At 32.0% G+C, this 25,321-nt stretch overlaps 1 protein-coding gene across 1 annotated transcript in view; it reads left to right on the forward strand.

Moving 5' to 3' along the window:
- The first annotated feature begins 451 nt into the window (after positions 1-451).
- Positions 452-25,321, forward strand: part of LOC128240620 (Krueppel-like factor 6) — a 42,053-nt gene continuing 17,183 nt past the window's right edge. The window contains exon 1 of the mRNA XM_052957324.1: positions 452-928. Within this exon, the coding sequence (XP_052813284.1) occupies positions 827-928 (102 nt within the window). The 5' untranslated portion in view covers positions 452-826. The remainder of the gene's footprint in view (positions 929-25,321) is intronic.

A 25,321-nucleotide genomic window follows, 5' to 3' on the forward strand; every position in this document is an offset into this window, starting at 1 on the left:
CATTTAAGATCAAAATGAACCATATCTTAAATGTTCGCCGTTTTATATCTAGCTATAAATAGGTCAGTGAGTAATTTGCATACGTTTATTTCCCATATATAGGCATAGGTACTCAAAGGTTTAACTTAAGTGCATTTATCACAAGTTCAAAAGCCTTCGGAGTTGTAAAAATGAAATAGTGATATATAGTGTATGTTTTAAAATACTTTGCACTGAAATAATTAGATAGCCCAGATTAAATATTTCAGACGGTAGAGTTTTATTTATGTTTGAAGTATTTAATTGATTTATAGTGTATAGAGAAAGTTTATTAGCCGGATTGCAAACTAGCCTCAATTTACATTGTATCTAGAAATAAATAAGATACGTCGAACATATAGCAAATAGTATTCTTGTTCTGCGAACACTGCGCAAATTTGATGACATGTAAGCATCTAACGATAGGTAACACGGTTGTCAAATTTCATGCACTGTGACCTGTCAATTTTACATTATTGATCGAACAGTAGCTGATATGTTTCGAGCATTTCGATTGGTTGTCAGACATTCTTCAAATAGTTTTGCTTTGTAACGAACGATTTAATTGGTTCAGCTGACAAGCACTGTACGATACATGTACAATTTGTGATTCACGTATATTCAGTAAAGTGAATGTGAAGAATATGGGAAATTTCATTTATTTGACAGAGCTTTTACTTCGATTCGCTTGATGAATTTGATATACTTGACGCTTTTGAAACTTATGAAGCATTTATCAGCCTGTGTTGTCGTTTAGGAACCATTAAATCGCGGCTTTTTAAAGCCGGTGCACACACAAACAGACAAAATGGATATACTTCCAAGTGGGAATATTTTTCGAGAATTGCAAGTTGTGCATGATACGGGTTATTTTTCGGCACAGGCATCGTTGGAAGACCGATGGCAACAGGTTGGTGACTTCTTATACATGTTAACGAGGCTTATTTACGTTTTTAGTGCTATTTAACATAAATTCTAAGCCGATTTTCACACATCTGTCGGCAATTCCTTTGATCATAGATGATCTGTTGATCGACAGTTTATACGAATTTGTGTATTGAGTGGTTTATTAAGTGTATTGACTATGTACTTATGCATGCTAGAAACTTTGATATGTTTATTCCTGAATGATTTATTCATAATATGCATATATATCCTTTCTAATATTTTTATGCAAACACATGCATGTCATAAATCATAATACATGTATAATGATAACAATATTCAATTAAATGTAAATGTGAAATTTTATGTAACTTGTAAGTATTGTACATATTCTGCATAACAATTGTACTTTAAAACTTTTAAATAAACATGTTCATCTAATCCTTAAAAATGATCCAAAGTCTCATATAATCCTAAAACTTTGGACAGAATTTTGCAATTTGCAAAAAAAACTAATTTCATAATGGCTTAACTGTAACAAATATAATCAAAGGCAAAGTTATTTTTGGTTTTAAAAGTCTACATAGATATACATCAGTAACTTGACATGTCTAAATCAGTGTGGGAATCAATGAGACGAACATTTGAAGATAGAACAATCTTGAAATACAGACTTTAAAAAAGATATGAGTTACTCTGATGTTTTTTGATCATCAAAGTATAAGACTAACTCATTCAACTTCTGTGGCAATGCCATGGTGCCAAACCCTACAACATAGTCGTTAGACTGTTGATCAATGGTAATACTCTCATCTTACTGAGTTCCGCAAAAAAAAATAGTAAAAGGTAATATTGTATAGCATGATCGCTATTTCAGTATTTGACATATTAACAAAATTAGCGTATAAAAACTATCTTTGCATTTTACGCAGACTATCAATATGAAATGTCATTAATAAATACAATTTTCTCCTCTCTTTTAATATCTCACAGGTACAATAAATAACATTGGCTCACTACAATGAGAGAGTTATTCTTATTGAACTGCCGATTAACAATGTATTGAATGAATTCTATACTTTGCGAACCCCTGCTAAGCTCGTGCAAACATTTCTCATTTTATTTTGATATAAGTCAGGTTTCCTGGGAATATGCAGACAACCATGATTATTTTCGACTTGTTTATTCACAAAAAGTAATTGTCTTATTATGAACAAGTTTGAATAATAATTTACTGACCTACATTAATTTATATACTGGGAAATGTACTTAATTAAATATGCATAATGTGTCAATAATGAATATAGAAATTTTGGATCATAAAGTTATCCAATTTCACATACACTGGTTTGTGATAATCAGGTAAATGTTAAAATCACTAGCTAAAGATGCATACACATCCGAATCTGGTATGTAGGAAATTGAAGTGATTATACATGTATCCAGATGAAATATGTATTGTTTGAGATAGCCAGGAATTTTAGAAGTGTAAACAATCCTGTTACCCAGCAGGTGAAAAGATATCAAAATAGCTGTAATGCTTGGAACACCTTAAAGACAAACCATCAATGATTTCACAAGATACTAGGTCCACCTCATGGTTTTAATGCATGGAACACCTTAAATACAACCCATCAATGATTTCACAAGATACTAGGTCCACCTCATGGTTTTAATGCATGGAACACCTTAAATACAAACCATCAATGATTTCACAAGATACTAGGTCCACCTCATGGTTTTAATGCGTGGAACACCTTAAATACAACCCATCAATGATTTCACAAGATACTAGGTCCACCTCATGGTTTTAATGCGTGGAACACCTTAAATACAACCCATGATGTTACATGATACAAGGAGGTCCGCATGGTTTTAATGCTTCTAACACCTTAAAGACAAACCACAATGATTTTACAAGATACTTGGTCCATCTCATTGTTATCATGTATGGAACGCCTTAAATACACACCACAATGTTGTTACAAAATACTAGACGTCCTCATTCATTTAATGCATGGAACACCTTAAAGACAAACCCAGATCATGCGATCCCTTGTTAGGGGGCCCTCTTTCATTTAATGGAACACCTTAAAGAAAAACCTCAATGTTGTTACATGAAACAAGAAGGTCCTCTTGGATTGTTATGCACGAGACACCTTCAGGACAAGCCACAATGTTGTTACTGTATAATTAAAGAAACCTCATGGGTTATTTAATTGCTGCAATTTTCCATTCACTGACTCTCTTAATATTTGAAGTTCTGTGTATTTTTGATCAGATTTCCTTTATTTATCAGTGGATACATGAAATCAACATTTTGATTTTAAAATATGTTTAGCAATAAAAAAAAATGTTATTAGGGCCTCACTAAGTGTGCCACAATCATGATCATGGAACTTGTGCATCGAACAGCGAGAACTTACACAATGTATACCCTTTTTTATCAGATACAGCAGAAAAACAAATTCCAGTCAATTGGGATATGTGTCTTTCAGGTAGCATGTTGTTAAGCTAGCACTTTGTACTATCTAGACAATATTTCATATATCCGAATTATCTTCCTACATTAGCCAAACTTTCTTGTCAAAAACGGAGCAATCACAGTATGTTTATGTGTCTGAGCACTTATTAATGCTGATTGTTTTCTTTTTCGATCCTCTGTGTAAAATGCTAGTAGTTTCAAAGAACGAAGTAATAATGTACATGTATGTCTGCGCTGTGAGAATTGCTGCATTTTTGGGACATCATCAATGTTACCTATGCAAGGGTTTGAGAAAGTCTGTCATCAAGTGCCATTTTATTGCCCTGAGTTTTGGCCCCTGTTACAGCAAACTAATATTTGGTAGCACCTCTGTTAATGAAAGGTTGCCATTCTATGAGATGGTCAGGGCCTCACTATATTTACCAATCACAATATTTTGATACATATGCTTATTTTCTCTTTTTTTCAAGTTATTTGTCTCGATCCTTTTTAGCAGTTAATGTTTAGCCTTGACTCTTGTCAAACAGGATCTTGGTTAAATTGCAGCCTTCTCAGGGCTTGTCGTAGTAGTTTGCATAGTTTTATTGAATTAAATCATTAATCATGTTTCTCAAACTTGCCAGGTGATAATAAATACAACCAAGAAGCAGTTAAATTCGTGTCTTGTTGTGTTATGCATTAGACCATTAAAATCCCGAAATTTACAACAATGGTGTGGTATTTGCACTCGGTGTCACCTTCAAAACAACACTGGATATTTCACCAAAAACAACATTAAGTTCAACATGACATTTTGTTCACCTACGTCTCAATGTCTCATCTTTGAAATATTTCGCAAACGCTGTAAAATATGCTTGTTACAAGGGTAGATAAAGTAATTACAAGATGTCATTGCTGATTGTGATTTTAGATATGATGCCTAGGGGGCCAATTTTTGTCAACAACTGTTAAACAGGCCACTTTGAAATGAATGTTTACATTACTAAAATGCTGCAAGGGGACTTGCTACCTTTGTCAATCAGTCGAATCTTTAAGATGGATTTTATGTCATTAAGAAACTTACTTTGTGCAATAGTTAACCTTTGAACCTTAGGAAATCCTTCCTACCACGAAAACACGCAAATGCATTTCCGGTACTGGTACGAAAATGACATGTTTTCATTGTCACTAATTATAGATGGAGTAGATGCCTATCAGATTTAGGTGGAGGCTTGGCTTGAGTATTGTTTGATCCAGGTATGGTGAGTTAGATGGTGTTGATTTACAATGAATATTGCATGATATTGACACTCCTGATACCCATCTTATCTTGGCGTTTAAATGGAAATTTACACCCGATTGAAAAATGCAATGCAATATGGTATCAAGTGTAAAGAAAGACAATGCTCGGATTTGTTTCAACATATTTGCATGTCCCATTTTTTTTATTTGATTTTGAAAGGAAGTGAAACAAGGTAAAAACTGTAGATACTGATATACCGATATATAATATTATAATATCATTTACTGTTTGTGAAATCCATCATTACATTTTCTATCTTAACCTGACAAATATTTAGCTGACGATGTTTAAATTGTGATGTCCATGAGTATATATACATAATATTATACAAAAAAACACTGTTTCCAGGGGTAGTCGTGGATTATTATTAAATAAAAACAATATACATGTATATTCATAAACACTTTCAAGTTTTCTGACAGTAAGCAAATTTTGTATTAATTTTATTTGAAATATTTCTCAGGTGTCTCAGACAAAATTATAATAAAAGGTAGATTAATCAGAATTTTATTACCACACTGTGATGATTCACATCAATTTACATTTTATCATCAAATTTGTATTTTGCATAACTTTTGAAAACATTATCAGACTCACTGTTTTCATAATTTTAAACAAACACCTGTTACTTATTTAACAGATTACAAATGATGGTTTGTTTCCAGGCAGAAGAATGTAGGTATTGTTTTAATGGCTACACAAATATAAAAAAGTTAATATCTAATTAAAACAATTGTGAATTCCGGTATATTTTCTCTTTAAATGTTTTTATCTGCTGATGTTCGATATCAGTTTTATATTAGAAAAACTGGGTTGAAACTGTTTTAGTTTCTTATTCAATTTGAAAAAAAGAAAATTTCCTGAAACTTGCTTTAAATAAATTTTAAATTGCATCAACGAAAATGGCACAAAAACAGTATATAAATGACATTTTGGAGATATTTCTCTTAATTAAAACAAGTTCAGACTTTAACAATCCCTACCATTACAAATACTGTCGCTTGCCTTAATTAAAACCCGAATATTATGGCCATAAGTGTACAGTGTTTCGAAATTTATGGCGACTATACATACTTATAGATTTTAATGTATTTTTCAGATGTGCATACAGATTTTAACAGCATTTATGCTTAAAGATATATCTATATATATCTATGTTAAAAATGGAATAATGTCAGCTCCATTTATTTTATTGGCTGGAGCAATGTTAAAGATGCCTTTTATGTGAAAGTTGCAAATTGAAAAATTTAAATCAAATACAGTATATATATGTCCTATAAAGTGCAGTATATCGGGATGCTCAAGGATAGAAGCAAATTAAGGGTAGGTTCCTTTCAGCAGGACCTGGTATAATTTCAGCTATTAATTGAGCCATAATCATGTTTTAGCGAAGAGGTTCCCTTTTATTTAAAGAACCATAGGATATTTGACTGCAGCTCGTATCAGGGGCATACTTGAAGGATGTACGCCCATACTCTTGAGCAAGGTTTTGACATGTGAAGGTCTTCCATTAGTTTTTCTCAATATGTTATACAGGGTTGGACCAGACCTTCTTACCACAGGGATTTGCTTAAGTCTCAAACTGTATCAGGGAAAGAATAAACACAAAAACCAAATACATTAGTTTAGTCTGAACACTACGTGTGGTGAGAGCATGAAAGAACCACTGTATAATCCATTTTATATAATCTTTTATTAAATGGCTGAAATTGATGGAACTTTGGCAGTCTTTTTCATTAAAAGCTTTCTATGTGAGTAAATCAGAAACTGCCCAGCGATCTCATTGGTTGAGACATGAGCATCAACACTAATATAAACAAGCATATACTCTAGCTATTAATCAGACAAGCTAATTGTGTTCAAGGTCACCATGACCTTTGACCTTATCTGACCTCAAAACCAATAGGGTTCATCTTTTTGACTTGACCAACCTGCCTACTAAGTTTGAGGACAAGACCTAAAGCCTTTAAAGGATACATTAGTTGTATTAATCGATCCTGCACAGGGTTTGGTTTAGAGACAGAAATAGAGTCCGAGATGTGCAAAGCAATATACCCCCCCCCTCCCCTTGATGTGGAGGGGGTCAGGGGTGGTTAATTGGACAATCATAAAGCAATACAAATTTTGCTATGGCCTGATTTTGAGTAACAGTAGGGAACCAGGTCTGGTTGGCAGGAAATGAATAAATCATGAAATTCCTGGTCTCTGAATCAATTTCACATCACCTAGTAACTTTCCTGCAAGCAAAAATAATCCAATAACAACAGATATTAAATGTTATGTTGCTATTTAGGTTCGCACATGTATTGGGCATCATTATTTGAGACAATAATGGGGAAAACATATTGATACGTTTTTCTGAAATTGTGAAAATCGCATTGTTGTTAGTCAGATCATTGATTTAATTTATCATCATTACAATAATGTTTTTTGTTGTTGATTATTGATGTTGCTAATGGAACAGTCTGTTTCCTGTCTTACAATGCTAACAAAACAGGTCACTGTTGTAAAGAGAAAGGTAATTGTGAGATCATTTTAAGAGGAGTATGTAATAGTTATACGACATGTAACATTTCAATGATTAAGAATGGGTGGAGTGAGCATAGCAAATGAACCCTTCTTAATCATTTAAATATTACTTCAGGTCATTGAACCGTCTAATAGAATACTTCCTCCTTGACTGACACAAATTTTCCGCAAGATCTGAAGCTGGGAGTATATGTATGGGATGAGTGGCAGTAAGGTGGACGTTTAAATAATATCATATGCCATCATTACATGCATTATCATGCTGCACTTAATACAGATATCGTGAGTTATAACTTTGTCCTCAAGCATTGTATACATGTAGTTAACAATATATTTCAATTAAAGCGCACTTATAAACAAATTAAAACATTTTTTTTGTAAAGTCATTGTAGATGTAATATATTTTTAAAAAAGTCATTGTGTCAGTCAGTACACAAATTCATGTCATCAAAGTGACTCAATCACTGATTTTATGATGGCAACAATTTCTTTAAACTTAATTGAAGGATAGCTATTTTACTTATTATTTTTTATGAACAATCGAAAATCAGCGACTGGCAGATACTCCTCATTTGAACAGATTTTTTGTAAACAATAGACCAAGTAAAAAAAAATCCATTTCAGTAGCTTGTTTTGTCTCATGTTTTAAATAATAATCAACAATTATAGGGCTCAAATTTGAATTTTTGATGATGTTGTATCATTTAAATAAGCATTTTGTTCACATTTCACCTGAAAATGTTTTTTTTTTTTTTCCATACCTCAAATACCCAATTATTTTTTAACGTGATTGTGTCCCTTTAATATGTATAACCAACCATCTTGGATGCTGCTAATGCTAACTGGATTGATTTTGCAATAAAGTATCAAATAAAACAAAACATTTTTTCTGAACAGTCTTACAAGGGTATATTGATCTGTGTCATTAGAATCTTGAGTTTATTAAAGTAACAGTCTGTCAAATCCTGACTGGTTTGTTTCTCTTTGTCAGGCAAATGTTTTACTCAAGAGACACAGTCTAAACCTATGTTGTCCAAGGGTTTGTTTATTTCTGCAGAAATTGTGAAGACATAAATTTCAGGTCTCATAACACCAAATTAAGAAGGAATATGATTTTTTTTATCACAGAAAATCCCAGGAATGGGTCTTTAACTTAGTTATGATGTCTCCCAGCTATTGAGTGTCTGTATAAAATGGCTGCATCTGGTATATTATTGTTTCAATTATTGGGACTGTTGCAATGCTAGGGCATATGCAGACTGCAGCTTTTTCTTTTCTTCATAATATTAGTTGCATATTTTTTATAATATTTGCTTAATTTAACATTTTGGCATCAGTTTTTTTAGCAATTTAAAAGCTTAATGCAAAACATAATACTGCTTCAGTTTTAAATAATTTGCAGAAGTTTAATATGAATTTAAATGGTCTTAATGAGCCTATTTAATGCAATATCATGGGGATACCGCTAATTAGTGTAGGTGTGTTAAACATTATTCCTATAAGCATCTCTAGAGATCGACAAATTTTAAGACCATGCAAATTAGTTTTAGTAAAGTTAACATATGCTTAACGTTCCCTTATTTTGGTTAAATATTTGTTGAGTTGAGATCCTTTATCTGTATTGAGCATTTTAATGGTTAATGGGCATCTACAACATTATCAGGGGGTTAATGGGCATCTGCAACATTATTCAGGGATTAATGGGCATCTGCAACATTATTCCGGGGTTAATATTAATGGGCATCTGTAACATTATCCTGGGGTAAATGGGCATCTGCAACATTATTTGGGGTTAATGGGCATCTGCAACATTATCCAGGGGTTAATGGGCATCTGCAACATTATCCAGGGGTTAATCTGCATCTGCAACATTATTCAGGGGCAAATGGGCATCTGCAACATTATCCGGGGGTTAATGGACATCTGCAACATTATCTGGGGGTTAATGGACATCTACAACATTATCCAGGGTAAATGGGCATCTGCAACAATATCCAGGGGGTAATGGGCATCTGCAACATTATCCAGGGGTTAATGGGCATCTGCAACAATATCCGGGGGGTAATGGGCATCTGCAACAATATCCAGGGGGTAATGGGCATCTGCAACATTATCCAGGGGTTAATGGGCATCTGCAACAATATCTGGGGGTTAATGGACATCTACAACATTATCCAGGGTAAATGGGCATCTGCAACACTATCCAGGGGGTAATGGGCATCTGCAACATTATCCAGGGGTTAATGGGCATCTGCAACAATATCCAGGGGGTAATGGGCATCTGCAACAATATCCAGGGGGTAATGGGCATCTGCAACATTATCCAGGGGGTAATGGGCATCTGCAACAATATCCAGGGGTTCTGCAAGCAGCGCTGAGGATATCTGTACCAAGGATTGTGGATTTCGAATGTAGGCTAAGCTATTCATAACTGTCCAGTATGTTACATGATATTACATATATCTGTTAAGACCACAGGCCACTTATAGGTCTACATTTCTGTCAAGCAAATATTTTATACAAATTTTGTTATTCTAAGATGGTCATCTTCTCAGCTTATAATCACTGTATGGCTGCACAGGCAGTCCACAGATACCTATTGTAAATATTAAATACTTGGTCTTATCTGATGTTATGTCAGCAGGTTTTCACAAATCAGATCAGGGCAGTCTAGTTGAAGTGGACATCTTGTTGACATAAACTGAAGATGACCCGGTTACCTTTACAGTAAAGGGATGAAACTTAAATTCTTTCAAAGCAGCAACTTTTAAAACTCAATGTTACAATGTACTTTGAAACTCTTCAGTATTTTTAAGTGTTTGGAATGGGCAACATATTATCATCGTACATGTGTAAGGACTTCAAGCTTACATGTATATGTACTTTTATTTTACTTTCGATCTTGACAGTTAGTTGTTGAGATGAAGAAATGGTTGAGATGTTCTAATTACATAAGACCTTCAACTGTTGATTGGCTAAGTTTTGGAGTTATGCCCCTTGTTGCTTTGCGGATATTTAATTAATAACAAAAGGTTATGAAGTACTCAGACAGTCACATGCAGTCAGTGTTTAATATTTCCTTCCTGTTTTGATATTAATAAAAAACAAAAATTTAAAAGTATGTTTGTTTAACAAATTGTAAGGAAATTATATTTTCATATTTTAAATGTGTGTGGAAAAAATATGTATTATTGTTTTTAATTGAATTTAAAAAACAAAAACAGTCTGACTCAGTTTACTGCCTCTTCGGTTTGAAAACATATGACTTTAGATAATAAATAAGAGTTTATATTTCTTCTTAAAAAATAAACCATATATATAATAACTCATCTTAATGTTGATAATGCATTATATTTTCAATTGTAGCAACTGAGAGAATTCAGGAATTTTAAAATTACAAGCTAATGAATATCGGAATGTTAAACAAAACTGTTAATTATCCATACTTGACGAATTTTGTGCAACATGCCATGTTATAAGTGGCAGTGATTAAAATTCTTGCTGTCTTATTTAAGCTGGCATACTGTATAAAGAAAAGTACATAAACTTCTTAGAGGCCTGTTTAGCATATTTTGAAGTGACAGTAAGTTTTTAAATTAAAATTTATGAGAGAAGTTCAAAAAAGTAAGTAGGTGACTTTTAACTAATATCTATAAAATTATATTGAAACTAATTATATACTGACTATGGTTAAATATAAAAAAAAATGATTTAACCCCTTGATCAAATAAGAAAATCGGAATATATCTGTATATGAACAGTATACATGCAGTTGCTAAGAAATATTCTTAAGCTTTGATATAATGAACTTAAATGCATGTCATCCTATTTCAGCACTTTGATTGTTAAACAGTAATTATTCTGATACATGTAAGTTTATCTTTAGTTTTGTTTCAGCTTCTGACAAGAACTGTGCCGTAATTGTGTTTTTTTCCTTATTCTGCATTTAAAAAAAACCTGAGTCCCAGAATTATTCAAATTTTGCCTTCTGAATAAAGGCTCCATAAAATCCCTTTGATCGCATATCTTAAGTGGGGGATAATATAGTAGAAAACTGTCTGGAAGCTTCTGTTGACCCATAAATAATATCAAACATTTTTCATCAATTTTCCACACCAACTATAATATGGTTGTGTGTAACCTTACTGTATATTGAAATGAGGAGTATGACATAATGATTTGATATTTTTGCACATTTTTTGTGGGTGGTGGACTGGATATTATATTGGTGGTATTAGTGAAACAATTTGTTGAATCATTGTTAAGCTGCGGATTGATCAGCAATGCTAATTCTTAAAGTTGTTAAACTGTTATTTACGTATTGGGATTTTTTATTTTATGTATCAGCTATTTCTCAGGTGCATATTTCACATTATATAAACTAAATGGTTGTAGTTTTGAAGTTTTTATTCCTTTTTTGGAGATATGCCATGTCAGCTACAGTGTTGACACATAGAATCAGAGGGCAAACAAGTTTAAAATAACCTCTGGTTGTATTTCGAGAATTCTTGACCACCATTGAAAGTTTTCTTTATTTACTCAAAGAAATATAGCATTATTGTGTATTGTTATGTTTATACACTATTTCAACAAAGAAATTGTTTGAAGTATTAGTATGACCTTCCAGTTCAATAGAAGGAACATTTAAGATGACCCACTCGTAAGCAGCGACATTTTCCGTCACTTAAACACCCAATTAACACAGATTGGCTACTGGATATCTTTAAATAAAGCGATAAATTAACAGTCTTTTAGTTTTCTATAGACAGATTAAATGACATCGAATTCTGTTTACCAAGTCTTAATCTGTAGATAATGATACGTCAGTTTCAGAGCGGTTTCAAAGCATTTTTGAGAGGTTTAAAAGTTTAGAGATGTCTCAAAAGTGCCGCTTGTGGGCATGAATGTAAATAATTGCCTTTCTGTAGATAACATATTTGGACCACACCTTTGAGATTACGTGAGAAACCATAAATAACCCCCCCCCCCCCCAAAAAAAAAGAATAAAAAAGAAAAAAAAGAAAAAAGAAAAGAGTTTTTGTACTATGGTCTAGTATTAACAAGAATTTTAGATATTTAAGTAGCATTAGCTGATCCAAGATCACCTAATAATTACAATAAAGGATTACATTATTTATTAACTCCTTTACTTAATTTTCTGCTAAGAGCATTTTAGCCTCGACTGTTCCCTATACTCTTAATCGGTTTATTTTAAGGCCTCGATTTGAACATTTTTGATTATTATCCCGATACTGAGATCTTGGAAGTAAAAAAAAACATTTTTGCGGTCATAACTTATTTATCATTGTTTTTCAACCTCAAAGGACATAACTGAATTTGGCAATAAAAATTGCGAATGAAAACACCTTTATAAGCAGCTTACCAAGCAACCAATTAACCAATCAGAGTAGATTTTCTTTTTAAAGCAAAGGAATCCAACTTAAAAGTTGGGATCGCTCACTCATTTAAGTTTAATGGAGCTAATATTATTATACAATTAAAGTCACAGGCAGATCGTAAAACGTTTTCTTATCAATGACCTGCATTTTTTTTGAAATCCTTTAATGTTCATATTTTTGAAAATATATTTCCCATCCCTAAATTGGCGGATTGTTTTATTCAATAAGTGCCGTATAATTTTCCAAATACGCCTATGTTTATTTAGAACAGTAGTCTGTTTGATCGAGTTACTCTGAATGTTATGCAGAATATTTTTCCAAAGGACAAAAAAAATAATAAAACATTAAACAAATATTGGCTTTAAGGGATTATTGTGTTTACATTTGAGAGATTACATTATAAATCATAAGTAGCAAATACAAACATGTCTTTGCAAAATTTCACAGTACTCAAATTTTTAGAAATATGATATATGATAAATGGAAAAAAAAAGTCGCTGTTAAAAACACCCTCTAAGAAATTATATACCATTTTTTTAAGGAATATATGTTTTCAGTTCTTGGTCCTATTCTTAAATATAAGGTTTACCTTGTATTTTTCATTCAAAGCATTTGAACCGTCTAATGTCAACCAATTTAATTGTCAAAAAAAATAAACAATCATTTCTGTGCCCTACTTTAACTCATTTGTTAAAAAGATTATCGCAAAAAAAAATCTAACTTGTTTTCTTATCAGAAAAAAGTTTTTGCCCAATAATCAGGTTTGTGTCAAAGATAATGAATGAAAAGTTTAACTTCATATTGTTTCTTTGTAGAACTAAAGATTTGTTTGATATTTTGATTGATTGTAATATTTCTTTGGTATGTTGATTAATTGTCCTCTTTTATGACTTGAATCAGATCAGAGCTGAGTTTCAGTGTTAATGAATTAAATATTTGCCGTTAAAAATGATGAAGATTTGATTATGATAGAGTTTGGCTCAAATTCATTCTTTTTTTACCTTCGTTTTCTTTAGAATCATTGATATTAATTAATTAACAAGGAAATCAGTGATTTTTTTAATAGTGTGCTTGTAATTTGTCATTTTAGCAATGCCATTGTCATCTTTGGTATTGTTAATTTTTTGTGTTTTTATTTTTTTTCCTTGTAGACATAATGTGCAAAAATTTGTGCGTAAAAATGTTGCACAAATTAAAAATATGGAAAAATACAGCATGTAACATTATATGCTCTTACAGTGAAAGAACTTTTATTCTTTGCAATTTTTGAAAGTTCTGAATTTCCATTTAGTTGATAAGATCTCTTCAAATATTCTTTTGAATAGGTAAAGAATTGAACCTTATACCAATGAATATTATCATGTCACTCTTTAGGTAAATAAATAGGTTAAACAGACAAAGTCTATTTATCAAAGTGCATTTTACATAGAGTATGGATATTATAATTGGTGTGGTATTATTTAAAACTCTGTGAACAAAGCTGTACACACATCACAACATGTAAATTGAGGCATTCAACTTCCTTCATGGTGGAACATGTTTACTCAGAATTGCCAGTTTTTGTTGTTGTTTATGTGAGTTTATCAAGGTCTGTCGCGCTCATTAATTGACTGCATTAAGGCTTGACCCAGCCGTGACGCCATTACAACTTAAATTGTGTTTAAATGTCATAAGTGACATGAGACAGTAATTCGCAGTCAAGTCTCATTAGAAGAAACATGCAGAGTGAGATACAAGAGATTCGGTTGCGATACCCTAGCTCTTTGCGAAGAGACCTCTTGGTTCTTTTAAATGTGCTTGGTGTAAAGCATCGATACATTTACTTTCCTGGATTGAACCAGTAATGAGTACACCATTTTCCCAGTAAGTAACCCTGTACCCTTTAAATGCTGATCAGCGCCAGGCAAGAGAGCCTACTGGTACCATATTTTAACATCTCAGTTTGACACGACACGGGTTTAAACCCCGGACCATCCACACCAGATTAAGCAAACGCGCTCTACACTGAGCTATTGGGGAGGAAAATTGAATTGCCAGGGTTAGGTAATGAAGCTTTGTAGCCTTATTGTAAATAATTATAACCAATCAAATATTTACTGCGATGAAACCCAGGAATATTTAAATACAGTTGAACCGCGATGGCTCGAACTCGCTCTAGGCTCGATTTTCTAGTTGGCTCGAACTGGATGGAAAGGACGGATTTCTTAATACTGAAAGAAAGCATTCCCGCTTGGTTAGAATTTCCCGAGGCTCAAGGTATTATCGCCAGTCCATTGGACTTCGAGCCAACAGGGTTTGACTGTATAGGTGCATGGTCTACATCAGAAAACATCAAATTCAAAGATCTGTTTTCTTCTCATGAAGTGAGATCATAGAGATCATCACAGAATGGTACAAAAAATTTCATAATATCAAAATACTTGTAAATGGGATTTTAATAGGGTATCATTAGCCCTTGAAATTTCTCTCACCTCATTTGGGGTCTTTAATTTTACCAAAAGTGTCATTATAAACTTGATAATTTGAAGGTATAGGGAAATAAAATTTGAGAACACTGCATGGTTATATAAATATAATGATTGTAAAGAGCACATCATATTAAAATTTATGTTAGTGAAATTAGCAATTGACTGTCACGATTTCTTGCAAGTCTCAATGCTTCGATGGAAATGCGCAAATCCCAAATTCCGTAGGCAATAAAACTTTGTGATTTATCATTTATTGACAGTTTAAGAGCTCAAAATGAACCACCGAATTTTTCATTGCCGGTTTATATTTGGTCATGTCAACATTGGGATGTCGTGAAAACTGCGTAACATGGCCACTTTGGTCTCGAATTCCAAGGTTGACCCAATGACCGAAGTTTAATCGTGTGAAAATGTCTGCTGTGAGAGTAGGTAGTGATTAGAACAGAGTTTTTGCAATCCTTAAAACGTTGAATGAAAATATATCAATGTTTAAAGAAGCTTAAACCATTCTGTGTGCCAAAGTAAAGGGGCGTTGTTTATTAAATAAATCCTACCATTCATTCACAGGAATTTAACGTATTTGCTGAAATAAATTGCAAAGCAAAATTTGTATAGAAGGACCGGCTATGTATTGTTAAAAGGCATGGAGGCTCTCAGACAGAAATTGTTAAGTAATGAGGATAATATTGTCGAAATTCTTTAAAGAGTTCAACTAGAAGACCTTTTTTCATATTTAAGTACAATTCTTTACATGCAGTTTGTTTTTACTATTCTTTGCATCACGTTAACTGAGCTCTATTCTTGATCATTTAGATTTTGATTATCACTTATAAAGTGCACTATATAATTCATCTTCCTTAAATAATTTAATCTGAATATTACGATATGTGATAATATATACAGAATTATACAAAAATAAATTTTTAATGTATTTTACATGGATTTTCACATAGTAATCGTGGTGTTATGATTTAATTGGAAGTTTAATGGAACAATTTAATTTACATGCAAATTTTAAGTTGCATCTCATATTGATAAAAGAACCACAGAAGCTTTTATGCATAAAATTACGATAGATTTCCAAAGTAGGCATTAAATTATTTATGAAAATCAGTGTGAGGTTTAAATTTCGTAACCCTGTTAATTTTCCTATTTTGATCAAAATAAATTATTATCACGAGTAGAAATGGCGTGAGTTCGTTAATGGCTAAAAAACCTTAAACACAAGTTAACATTTTGTAAATGTTTTGAATTAATTTAAGGTTCGAGACCCCAAAAATATACTTTTAACAATAGTTGTCATAATTAAAACGAGGCACAGGGGAATGTTGGAGTGGTTGGAGGTTGGGTTATAATATAGTAAACATTTGTCTCATTAAGTGACAAAATAAGCATGACGTGTGCACGCAAATGGTTGCAAACTGCGCCTTTATTGTTATTTAACAATTTTTACGGTTATGCATGCTTTCTGCATGAGAAACTTTATAATGAAAACAAAATATTAAAATATTAAAATTATATAACTATGAACATTATACTTTGCTTTATTAGTTTCAAGGCTCGATATGTTGACATGTTGTTCAAAAATAGTTTGCATAATTATGATAAATTTTATTTAATGTGTATATTTTGGTATGCTATAAATTATTTCATATTAAACGTCACTGATGCAAAAAAAAAATATCCACGGTTGGAGCGCAAATAACAAGGAAAATATTTGAGTGTCACGAAAAAAATGAATGCATGACTGGTCAATAATTTCAAATTCAATACCTATATTTGCTTGCAAACTGCGTTTTATTTGAATTATAACATGCATAATAATGATAAATTTCATTTTGTGTGTATATTCTTGGTATGCTATAAATTATTTCATATTAAATGACTGATGCAAAATAAATTATCCACGGTCGGCCGCGCAAATAACATAAGGAAAATATTTGCGTAGGCGGGAATGTCACGAATTTTATTTTTAATACATGACAGGTCAATAATTTATTCAATACCTATATTTGCTTGCAAATTGTGTTTTATTTGAATTATAACGTGTTTGCATTGAAATTTGGCGGATTTAAATAATTTCACAATATTGATTATCATCATTCAGGTACACAAACCTGTAGGTGATGTAGGGAATGAAAATATTCATATGGCCTTTTAATCTGGATTAATGATGCTGTTTACATGTATATTTCATAAGTTTGTTTCTTTTTGGCTCTGTTTTAAGAAAAAAAGTTGAGGTAATGTCGTAGCTGTGGTGTTCTTGATGTCGTTGATGTGGTCATTTTTGGGACCATCAATGAAAAGCTTTAATAATTGACCAATTACTCCAAAGTCTTAAAGTTTCAAGATAATCCATATATGGTACAATGAATACATTATGCTGCCTGAGACACTAAATTCACAGTCATAAATTAAGTAAGAACTGTAACTCTGACTTCAAATAATTGTTGAGTTATTCCCCTCATTTGGCGAACAGCAGACGGACGTTGGTGTACGCTCCGTGGTGCTAATGATTTTGTTAAAACCTTTACCCAATTAACTAATGTTATATTTTATAGTGTTTTCGAAAATTGTTTATAACCATCAGGTAATGGTTTATAAAAAAAACTTAGATAAACAACACAGTTGATCATAATACCCCCACCCCCTCCTGATTACCAAATACTTTTTTATATAGCGCTATATTGCGTTACAAAATAAATCTGTGTAACGCCATAAGAATGTCCTTAAAGCCCCCTAAAAATCGCATTTAACTGCCAAAAAGGGCAGCGTTCCCGTAAGCCTTAATTGGAATGATGGTTAAAAAAGAATAAAAAAAAAATGATCTTGGTTATTTTAATACAACATTCTGTTTTATGCCCTAAAATGTAGTAATTTATGTTATGTTAATTTCGTAAAAAGGTTTTAATCTGGTGGAAATGATTACCCAATTAGTCGCAAAGAACTGTGGGAAAAATAATGTTATAAAAGATGTTTGGTTTAAATATTAGCAATAATTTGAGATTTCTATCTGTACTTAAATGTTTGACATTATTCCATACTAACTTCATATAATTATGCAAAATGATTTATTGTGCCATTTAATGCTTGAAAAATCTATGATGTGATGTATGTCATACACAGTTTAAAAAAAAAAGAAAGTTTATTGACCCTGTTAAACGTTTTAGGTGACTTTTTTTGTTTTTTTATCGTATGATGAAAGCGAATAATCATGATGGGAAAATCAAAACCATGAAATAAATATAAGTAATGAGAATCATGAATAAAAGAAATGAATGTTGCAATGTTTTATGTTTGCAAAAACAGATAACAAAATTTAATATAAAAATTATCTTCAATGCTATTATACGCATAAATTGATGGTTACTATTGCCATCTTTTCTTTAAACTTTCTTTTGAGAATATGAAACCTCCATTTAATATTCTTTACAAAAGAAAAAAGTCATTATATTTTTTTTGGTTATAAGGTCACTGTCCGTTTTTTACATCTGACTTTGAATTTATAATGCTATTCAATTTCTCCATGGTAACTCGACTGGCTTTACAAGAATTACAAGAGTCAATCATTCATGTTCATTTTAAGAAATGAATGACAATTTTTCATAAACCATATAAAATTGAAATTTTAAATTTTGTTATTTTTTTAAGGGCATCATCATGGCGGGCCAGCATTACAGGAATAATTTTCATTCTATGTTTTGCTATAATGTGTCTCCTCTGTGTTCTTGTTTATATATATAACTGTTTTTTTTAAATAACAATTAATGGACTGTGTGTAAGGCCTAAAAAACAACAACATTTGGTTCGGGTTACCCGACCATACCTAAGAAATAGCGCCAACCCTACCATTTTATAGTAAGTTAAAAAAAAGAAAAGAAATTCTTAGTCTGTCTATTCTCCAATGATGAAAATTACATTCTTATATAAAAAAAAAGGTAACCTGTTTTTAAAAAGGATGTAGTAACCCTAACCAATCATTTTTTCTTTTGGCCTAAGCCATTTTTCTATGTATTTAAGTGTATAAGAGGTTTAGAGTGGGAGTCTTGTGGTTTTTGTGTCAGCCAAGAGGTTGTGGGTTCAATCCCCAGGAGGTGTATGATAACTTTCCCATGGCCTCTCTAAAAGGACACATGAGTTCTGGTTTCTCCTCAAGAGACGGACTCAAGAGTGATTTATATCAGCTATCATGCAGCTGTCTTACAATCAAGTTAAAACAAAACAGTTTTAACCATTTTAAGTATAAGCGATTTTCCATTCCATCCAGTCTAACCCCGTTGGCTCGAACTCCCAGGGACTGGCGAAAATACCTCAAGCCTCGGAAAATATAACCCAAGCGGGAATGTTTACCTTCAATTTAAAGTGATCGGACCTTTACATACAGTTCGAGCCAACGAGGAATTAAAGCCAAGCATGTTCGAGCTGAATGGTGTTCTACTCCGCAGTATTTAAATTATTCAACAAAACTTGCCACAATTATCCAAGTCCCAATATATAAGTTAATGAACATTAAGTAAAAGTCTTGTATATATTTAACTATTTTAATATTAATGATCAGATTATGATTTATTTAAACATGGTCAAGTCATGGTTGTACAGTAGTATGTAAATAAACCATGTTTAAACATGTTTTGAACATGGTCATTTATTTGTTCACAATAAAAGTCTAGGTCATATAACTTCGCTGAAAGTTAAATTTATCAATTGAAATGGCAAAAGTATGTTTGTCCTGAAAATATGTCCCTGACAAACCGCAGTAGTATGGAAAAGTTAATTAAATAATTTCTATTGAATGATTTGTCCGCTTTATTCAAAATAACTTAAATTCTTAAATATTCATTTCATTTTAAAATCATGAGGCAAGTAATGAAATTAAATATTTTCAGTTTTTATTCATTCCTAAAGTTAAAACCCTGAAAAATATATAAGCATATATTAAATATGTTATTCCATTCATAATTGATACCCATTCATTACTGTTTTTCATTAAGTATTATAGTGTCAGCACTTTTTTCATGAAAATATTCCATTCAATACTTATACGATATTTGAATATAACCCCTCTGATCATAAATCTTGACAGTGACGAAAAATCTTGATTAAATTTCAATCAGTTTCCACAGTGCTACAAAGTCATTATTAGTACATTGACCTTTACAAAAAACGATAAACCTTTCAGTAATTACTTTATGTAAATAAATTAACTAATAAATGGTCGTTTGATTCGGCTCATGAAAAGACCGCCTTCTTGTGATCAAGTAATTGTAGAAATCATACAAAAAAGAAAAAAAAGCAAATAATCATTTTATGTTGAAGAAATACATGGACATGTTTTGTAATAATTTCAATAGAAGTGATTTATTCACTATGATTATACCCAATAGTAAAGAAATGTTAATAGAATTTCCGATTATTAGTCCATATGTGATATTAATTAGCGAATAGATTTATTTATGAGGGAAAAAACAACGAGAAAATGACAAGATATTGTTGAAGTGTCAGAAATGTTCACAGTAATTAAATTTGATGAACAGAATTGTTTTCAACTCCTATTTCAAATAGGTTTTAGCGAACAGATGTGCCATTGGTATCTTCTGAAAGCTATAGAAAAGGTTTAAAAATTAAAATGTCTTCATTTTAGTTCAAGTTTGTAGATAAACATAATTAAAATGCCTTTTCAGTAGAATGAATTGAAATACTGACAGCTAGTTTTTAGGAAATTATTTGTAGATGCATAGATATTGTTATATATTTATTCTACTTTTCGGTAACATGATAACGACTGCACTAGAATTTCGTAAAGGTGACATTGCATACCTTCGCGTGCATGCATTGTGAAGAAGGATAAATTATATAGGCTCTTATATCTTAATGTCAGAAGGTAAATTCTCCTTTGTAAGGAGAAATTTGAAATGCATTGGAATTTTAAGATATAATTTATGTTTTAAATAATTACGTTGGCTTTTTTAAATCCTGCAAAAAATCTGCATAGAAATTGTTAAAGATTTATAAGTGGTCTGACAAGAAATTGCAGGCAATTAAAAAACGTTTCTTATTATTATAAATTATTTTCTTATGTTAATTTAATTCATTTATCATTTCGAAACACAAAGATAGTTTATTATAACTTATAGCTAAAACATTTCCGCTAATAACAAGTTCATAATGAGATATTTTTTGGAAATTATGGCAAAAAAGCTATAAAAATAACATCTTCGGTATCGCATATGTGATTACATTTCTTTTCAAATGCCTGTCAAAAAGTCAAATCACTTTTTAACTCGGGTATTAGTCACATAGACATCCCAAAATGAGTTTCCCTTCTTCAAACGTAATATGAATAACGATGGAAAAGTTTTTAATGATGTATCCAATAACGCTGGGTGTCAAGGTTTGAAAATTACCATGAACTCAGCAATTTTAATAAAGTATTATTTAGGTAAAATATAGACTTGAAAGAACATTTTTATAACTTTTATTATTATTATATTTTTATTTTTTTCTGATCAGATTTAATGACAAGTTTACTTATTGTTGTTTTTTGTCTATTTTCAGGTAAGATCGCAGTTCCTGACCTTCTAATTAGAGACATTAAAGCACACAGAGTCTGGCAGTTTGATTGGTCACCATGGTAACATTTTTAAAAAAAAGAAGGAAATATGAATTTGTGGAAATAATGATTATTAATTATAATGCAAAATTCAGAAGCCACAAGATCAAGCGGTTATATACATGAAAGTCTGTTCCTGCACTTAATAAATGGATCATTTTTGTCGAGCTGGCTGGTAAATCTGTCGTCTTTGAGTTTCTGTTTGCCATGGTCTATCTTTTGTTTTATATGTGTCTAGACCTGTTACCTTGGTCTATGTTATTCTATGTCTGTATTTCTGTATATCTGTTGTTCAGTGTCTGTCTGTGTGTCAGTGAGCCAGTATGTTTGTGTGTGTGTGTGTGTGTGTCTGTTTATCTGTCTAATTGTCTGTCCGTCAGTCTGTATGTCTGTCAGTATGTTTGCCTGCTTGTTTATCTGTCTTTCTGTCAGCCTGTCTGTTTGCCTGTCTGTCTGTCAGTCTGTCTGTCTGTCTGTCAGCCTGTCTGTTTGTCTGTCTGTCAATCCTCTGCCATCCTCTGTCATGATCTGTCAGTCACCTCTTGCCTCCAGTTAATAACCTTAGGAGCTGGTCATTTAACCATGTTTTTCTTGGAATCACCACCATTGTCTGTATAATGTATATCAGTGGGAAATATCATCTTTCAATCTCCACTAATGATGTTCAAGTTCAAAAGGGTAAACTAATTATATATCAAACAGGTGTTTGGTCAGATATTAATTATTTTAGCAAACTATTCAGCAAAAAGTCATATACCTAAAAAAAGACAATTTTCTGATATAAAACAAGTCATTTGTTAGCTCAGAAGTTCTTTGCTGGCTTCCATCAGGTTAGAGCTTTAATTATTTGTAAGCTGCATTTATATATTTGCTGACTACCTTTACCCAGAAGAAATGACTAAATTTGACCCAAATACTTGACCTATACTCTATAGTGTATATATAATAATTAAGCTACTATTCAGTAGTAAATATTTGATGACACTAAGGGCAATCACTGTGTAGTTACTATAGCCATAAATATTTGTAGGAATTTCGATAAAAACAATGGAGATAATCTGGTCTTCTAATTTTAGAATGGTCCTCGCTCTTAACAGAGATCTTTTTTTGCAATACCTCTCCATTGTGCAGTTTTAAGAAAAAAATGCTTTCATAAGTGTTTTTATGGAAATAGGATATGTTTGCCATTTTTTAATGGCCAATACATCAAAACCGATTGCACTTCAGGTTAATCTAAAATGCAATAAGGCGCCCTATTATGGCAGTGCAAGTTTCCTAGTGTGAACTTTTACGATTTTTTAATGGCTTTGAAATGACATACAGACAAATCAGTTTTCAGTCAATTTTACATATTAAAATATGAAGCTTGCTTCAAATAAGTGCTTTAAAAACACACTATTCTCAAGTGACACCATTGGATCTCAAGGCAAAGTCAATGCAAATTTTGCTTGCTCCACTGGTTTCCTCCATTAATTATTAAGGAAATAAATGATCACAAATTTGCATTTTTCACAATGAAAATATATTGTGTGGGTAGCGCTTTTGAATGATTGACAATTACATTTTTACAAATAACAAGCAGTAATTGTGTTTGTGTTTTGAGGGAGGGTTGTTTACAGGGTAATTATATTGGGCGAAATATTTTGGCAAGTGACTGGAAAGGATTGTCACATAATGATATATTTGTTTGTTGCTTGGTACAGAAGTGCAGTGACTTTCCATAAAGCGTGTAGACGAGGTACCAGGTAATAGCTTTTTTTATTTTTGGTCTTCTGTACCAGTTTAAGTCAGCAGGCCAGACACAGCCCGTTACCGACCAAATTGTAAGAATGCCCAAAATAAATAATAACTACCTCAATATAGACCGTTTCGCACAGATTAGTCTCTGTACGGCACATGCACAATTTGCTGAACCTAATCCAACTCAATAAAACCAGTTAATGACTATATGGAATATGCTGGCAGTCATTAATTATGTTTGTTAATTTCTAAACGATTAAATCAGAATCGGACCATGCAGTCATCCCATTGTTGCAGTCATGAGCGTTAAAGCTGAGAGTAAAAAAAAGGATGTTAGTTACCAACATGTTCGGCACAGTCTGTTCAGAAGTATCTGAAATTGCTGGCATTAATTGCCCTGTCTTGTTTGTGTAAATCCAAGATGGCTTCCAAGATGGCTGCCATTAAAAATTGCCATATTATCAAAAATGCTATACCTTGTTCTACCCTTCATTAAAGGTATCACTAGCTACTCCCAAGAAGACCCCCTACTAGCATGTCGTATCAGGGGGTTTTAGTTAAGTGAAAGTTTCTATCTCCTTCTTCCTTTCATGTCATTTAAAACCTTATACGCTTTGATCCCCCCATAAAATTACTTCTAGGAATGTTTTAAATACACAAAAAAAGAAAACACTCCTATTACTCTTTATAATCATTTATCATGATCGTGTCATACAAATTTTAGAAAATGATTAAGATGTCATTGAATTCTTTCATGTCATTTACATGCATTTGAGATTCACAGATTTCTAAGGGGTTCAAGGTTTTGGAATAAAGGTGAAATTGCAGCGGATCATATTTTTGTGTAATTCCATAATGTGAAGATGTTTAATGTTTTATGGTATAAAATGATGAAATGCAAGAAAATCCTTTACAAAAGATTATTAGCAGCAGGGGTCGTATTAATGAAGCATTTTAAGTTGGATTGAAATTTCAACTTGGGGGAAAATTGTATTTTTTTCTGAATTGATTTAAAAACAACAACATCAAAGCTGTGAAAATATTCCTCGACAAATATCCGTGCGAATACTAAATAAAGAATGCATATGAATTAATTTCATGAAAAGCAGAGATTTAAAATAATCATTGTCAACATTCAGGACATATAATTTACCAAGTTGAAATTGTTCATTTATTGGTTAAATGAATAGCGGCCACTGATTAAGGCGTTATCAACAAATATTTGTTTCCCGTGCCACAACATTTCTCATCATTTCTTTAATCCACCGACTATAGTTTTTTTCTTGCTAATTCTGTCATAAATTTTAAATAAACTCTGACTGTTATTTTTGTTCTCCTTTTAGATACATCTTTCAAGCATTTTGGTGGAGTGAAATTGGGAACAATTATTTTTTTGCCTTACGATAAAGAACTGCTGTGCCCCCCTTTAAATGTACAGAAACTGTTTAATTTTGACAGCAGAATGAACATCTAATGCAGTTTAAACAGCAATGTTAACTAATTAATGAGTGTAGATGTCTGGTACTCCTCTTAAACAAAAAATTATGGGCTCGCTTTGCCCCAACCAGAGGCTCTCTTGCTAGGCCTTTCAAAATCAGACAACATGCAGTTTTCAGGTTCCTAACCTATTAATGAGATCTGGACATGATTAATGTAACATCTTAATTGTTATATTGTTGGCAAAAATAAAATGGTATAATCATAAACTCAGCTGAAACAGTTTCCTGGCCTAAGCTACACAGCCTTATTGTTTTCTGCAGGCCAGCAGATATTATGCTGGCATAAATAAATTTGGCATTGTCCATAATACTAATTTCTTTATAATTACCCCAGACTAAGGCTGTAACCTATTGTTTGCAGGATAATGAAGAAATCCAGACTATAACAGACAGGATTATTTTAGTA

The sequence above is a fragment of the Mya arenaria genome, chromosome 7 (genome assembly GCF_026914265.1).
Source record: "Mya arenaria isolate MELC-2E11 chromosome 7, ASM2691426v1".
Taxonomy (NCBI): domain Eukaryota; kingdom Metazoa; phylum Mollusca; class Bivalvia; order Myida; family Myidae; genus Mya; species Mya arenaria.